The following is a 5,000-nucleotide window of genomic DNA, read 5'->3' as shown; positions in this document are numbered from 1 at the left end:
CAGGGTAGACTTCGCACTTCATTTCTCCGGATCGCTGTTGGCTGACTTGGCCCGGCTGGTTCACTAGTGTTTTGTTCACTCATTACACTCACAAACTGTGTTTCCTTCGTGTAATATTTCAAAAATAATTACGCCAAAAATTCCGTAAATCCCATCCTCGTCGCCAGTGTAACGTTTCACTATCGGATGGCTATTAGAAGCACACTTAAAGCTTGGATAAACACAACTGTAATAAACTACACGAGGCTATACAACATGGCGGATCTCTCTCTTTAGATACCCATAACTCCGTGCGTTACATAGGTCCGCATAGCATACTTGCAAGACACTACAGCGTTGCCTGCGTAATTGAATTCTAGACTCGTCTACTTCGAATTTAAGAAGCAACGGTAATCACAAAGACAATATTTGTGGATATGGTCAGAAGTCGAAAATGGTTTGATGAAATAACAGAAATAAACATCAAATCAACACTCCAAAGAGGGAAAAACATTGCGTGAAAGGAGTTGAGCTGCAACAAGTTGCAAAAATAGTAGAGACACTTCACCTTCTTGGGGCGTTATTAATTTCCCTATTAACTCTCACACTGCAGCCCCCCTTATCAGTCTTGCTAGCAAGACAAAAAAATGTTGGGAACTTAAGCAGTCAACATTGAAAGGGGGAGAGGCGAGAGGAAGTGGGAAAGGTTTAAATTCTAGATACGGCGGGCATTGGAAGCTAGAAAAGGTGTTTTTTAATGAAAGTGTCTCAACAATTTTGCAACTTGTTGTCTGAGTTGGTTGTCACTGTATTGGCGTACGGTCACTTTGTTTATTGGAACGAGAAGGCGTCTATCGTTTGCGTTTAATATGGTGTTTCCGAAAAAAAAGGGTTTCATTCTCTGATCTGCTGTGAATGGAAAATGGCCAGCGATAAACTGGATTTTGGCGGGGTTTCGGTATGACGTAATTTGAAGCCATTTCTGTGCTTTCTGTGAGTCAAGTCGAAAATACACATAATTTGGTACACGAAAAGGTGTGATGTCCATCCTTTCGCTTTTTAAAGTACGCTAGAAATATCCTGGAACCGATTTCGAAATAATTTGCCGTACACACCTATATTTCGGTCGACACATGACATCTAAAGCACGCGCAACATGTACGAAATTAGCTGTTGTTTACGAATGAGAAACAGACATAACTTCTCCTTTAACTGCGATCGCATGCCATTTAAAGGAAACATCCAGTTTCCGAAAAATCAATTCTTAGAAAACATTGTTATACAAAGATACATTTTCATAGAGGTCCATTTGTAACATTACTTTTTGCTTTCGGGCTAGTCTGCTTCCAGAGAAGGGATTGGTAACGCTTACTAGCAAGTCTTCTAAGTGACGTGTCGGGTACAGGTTAATTCCATGTTCTTTGGAATGACTGACTGAGCTCAATGATCAAAAGAAAGCACCCGATTGTGCTAAATCCTTTGCGAGATTTGTTTTACAATGAGATACAAAAGTGAACAAATTTGTACCAGCTACACATTATGACATTTATATGAAACGGTCTACACGGTCTACCACAACTTTTCACTGAGAAAATAATATGATATCATATTTCTTGCTGTTGCGATGATAGACCGTGCTTGGATGGTAGACCGTTGGTAAATGGAATAGACGATATGTACAGGATTTCTAACTGTGTGAGCTTTATTACGAATCACCTGGTAATGTTTTGAATTGATTAGAAAAGAAAGTACTAGTTGAATTGTGCTCTTTCCTCGAAGACACGATTTTCAACTGTAACGCCACCATCCCTGTTGACGTCACCAAGAAACACAATAAATGGTATTATGTTACATAATACGAGCCATGTGTAACTTTCGGAGCATCAGATCTGCAGTGCAAAATACTTTGCTCGCTTTAGTATTCGGTACGGAGTCTTCTGTTAGCAATGATAAGTGCAAACACTCGAAAATCCATGCTACCGTATGTCAATAATTAATATCCTTTCGTGTTTGATACAATGTGCTTTGCACTTCTCGTGCAAACTTCTTAAATGTTTCAGAGCTTATACGATATTTAATGATTGCTTTTTTAGTTCCTGCTTTTCTACGTAGAAACGGTTCCCTAAAGGATTCAAATCCGGACTGGCAAAATCATTGCAATCAATCAGACGACAAGTTGCAAAAATAGTGGAGACACTTCACCTTCTTGGGGCGTTATTAATTTCCCTATTAACTCTCACACTGCAGCCCCCCTCCCCCCTTATCAATCTTGCTAGCAAGACAAAAAAATGTTGGGAACTTAAGCAGTCAACATTGAAAGGGGGAGAGGCGAGAGGAAGTGGGAAAGGCTTAAATTCTAGATACGGAGGGCATTGGAAGCTAGAAAAGGTGTTTTTTAATGAAAGTGTCTCAACAATTTTGCAACTTGTTGTGGCTCTTCATTTCAGTCTCCGTGTCAGACTATATTTATTGATTTTATTGACAGCAGTTGAAAATTAATTTTCATTCACTCTTCTTTGCTAGAACAAGGATAAATGTGGCACGGTAGTTTATACAGTAAAGAATCTGCAAGAAACGTTCTCAAACTGAATGACCAAAGTGGGCGTTTTTCAAGATTAATATTAAGTACAGCTCTCGAAATTAAATCCTCAATTGATTCGAATCACCTCTTTCTGCCTGACAACAACCGCTATTTTTTATCCTCAGTCAGACTAGGGGATCAGTTTTTAATTTGCCCACCCAAAATAATGTTTCATCTGATCTGATGAAAACCAGCGAATAAAAACTCTCCAGAAATATAAATATACACTTGACTCTAACCGAGAAACGCCTAAGAGCTATTTTTTGTTTATTCTCAATGTTGAACAGCGTAGACTGTAACTGAGATTCTATATGAAGATAAACGTCTACTGACTATGTCTTCTAAAGAATCTGAAAACAGATCATTTGCTTATTGAAATGAAGAAAAAGTCTGTTTTACGACTTTCAGCAGGGAAAGTATTTCTCTAGTTGTGGAATAGCCAGACTGTTGAGAAACGGGACGTTGGAAAATCGTGGTGTTTGATGGACCACGTTCTGTTAGCGACAAGAATGACCGACTCTTTTCCCAATTTTAGCACTGTGTTATCAAAACGAAAACATAAACATTTGAAAATGTCCGTTCATGCCGATCACCATTTGTTTCTGAAACGGAAATTCAGGCATATTTTACCAAATGGATCGCGCCGGCGATGTCTCCGGTAATTGCTGCCTTCAGTTTCTTGCTCTTTTGTCGGCTAAGGCCCTGTTTATACGTCGCATTTAATGACACGTATTTAATTGATGAATTTTTTTCGTCTGGGAGACGAAATTGAATGTCAGTTCATTTTAGACGTCGAATATAATTTTCGATGTCGTTTTGTGCCTGCATTGACTTTTATCAGCGGAGAACTTCCAAAAAAAACATGGTGGCGTTCAGAGAGGCAGTAATGCTAAAGATTGCTCTGGCGAGGCGAAGGCGTAGGAATTTGTCTTTTCAGATGGCAACACTTGTAGCAGTAAGACGAAAATTCAGGCTTCGACTGCTAGCTTTATTATGTTTATTACTGCAGCAAGTGGGAGAAGAAGAGGAACGTTTTCGTAGTATCCGAAGGTGTGAGAGAAATGCCGGGTGGTGGGAAATGGTGTGGTCAACTTATGACAATTCAAGATTCAAGAAAACCTTTCGTGTGACGCGCCAAACGTTTTGCTATATACTAGAGAATATCAGGCAGGATATCACAAAGGATCAGCTGACTGAAATGCCAATTTCTCCGGAGTGCAGATTAGCAATATGTCTTTATCGGCTTGGGAGGGGTGATTACCTGTACACAATAGCAGAATTGTTTGGCGTTGGGCTAGCAACTATCCATGTCATTGTTAAGGAAGTCTGCGAGGCAATCGTTAAAAACTTATGGAAGAAGGCAGTGACAAATCATTTCCCAACTTCTGAACAGGATTTTACAGAAGTCATGGTAGACATGAACCAGCTTTGGCAATTTCCTTGGTGTTGGGGAGCAATTGATGGTTGCCACATCCCAATTCAGTGCCCACCTGGTGGAGAGGAAGCTTGCAAAGAGTACCATAACTTTAAAAACTTTTTCTCAATTGTTATGATGGCCATTGTCGATGCTGCAGCAAGATTCATGTGGGTCAGCGTAGGTTTTCCAGGTAACTCACATGACTCGATTATTTTTCAGTCTACACAGCTATGGAGTGATATCATGGAAAAGAAAGTGATCCCCGAAATATCACAGAACATTCAAGGAACAGACATTTATCCTATGATTCTAGGGGATTCAGCTTTCCCTTTTCGTATTTGGTTGATGAAACCTTACTCCAATGCTGTTCTGAGTGCTGAACAGCACTATTTTAACTGCCGCCTCAGCAGGGCAAGGATGGTGTCAGAAAGGGCTTTTGGCCAGCTGAAGAGTCGATGGAGAGTTCTCTACCGTAAATCATCTTGTCAACCTGATGCCGTTAAATGCATTGCATTAGCATGTGTTGTTCTTCACAATGTTTGCATAGACATGAGTGATTCACTACCATCACAGTTAGATTTAACAGAGCATCCAGCACAACATGGGAGAAGAAGCAGGAAGGAGGTCAGAGAACTGCTGATGATGAGAAACTGCACCATGAAGAAGGATAAATCACATCATGCAGAAGAGATAAGAAAAGCACTTCTCGACAAATTTTGGGAAGAGAAAGAAGAGCAGTAATCAGTCAGCACTAACTTTTCTGTTTTTGCTAGATTTTCAGAAGGAGCTAAAAAGTTACAGCATATAACTAATCAACTGTTCAACCTGAAAAGTGTCTTTGATTTGCTTTTAAATTTTTGCTTTTGCCAAGTGGGGATTTTTTATTGGCAAGGGAGTTTGCTTGATATAGTTATGAAATAAAGGGAGCATTCTTCAATGAAGGGGTGGGACTCCCACTAAAAAGTATGCAACAAATCATGATTGTCAACATGTTGTTAAACTTGTTGAACCACTGAATTAAGC

General features: G+C 39.8%; 1 protein-coding gene across 1 annotated transcript; it reads left to right on the top strand.

Moving 5' to 3' along the window:
* Window positions 1–3,422: 3,422 nt before the first annotated feature.
* Window positions 3,423–4,718, top strand: LOC138040319 (uncharacterized). The gene has a single exon (XM_068886068.1). The coding sequence runs from the start codon at window positions 3,423–3,425 to the stop codon at window positions 4,716–4,718; it is 1,296 nt and encodes a 431-aa protein (XP_068742169.1).
* The last annotated feature ends 282 nt before the right edge of the window (window positions 4,719–5,000 follow it).

The sequence above is a fragment of the Montipora capricornis genome, chromosome 3, assembly GCF_036669925.1.
Source record: "Montipora capricornis isolate CH-2021 chromosome 3, ASM3666992v2, whole genome shotgun sequence".
In the NCBI taxonomy this organism is placed as follows: Eukaryota; Metazoa; Cnidaria; class Anthozoa; order Scleractinia; family Acroporidae; genus Montipora; species Montipora capricornis.
Note: the sequence above shows the minus strand (reverse complement) of the source record. Positions and strands in the feature narration are given on the sequence as shown.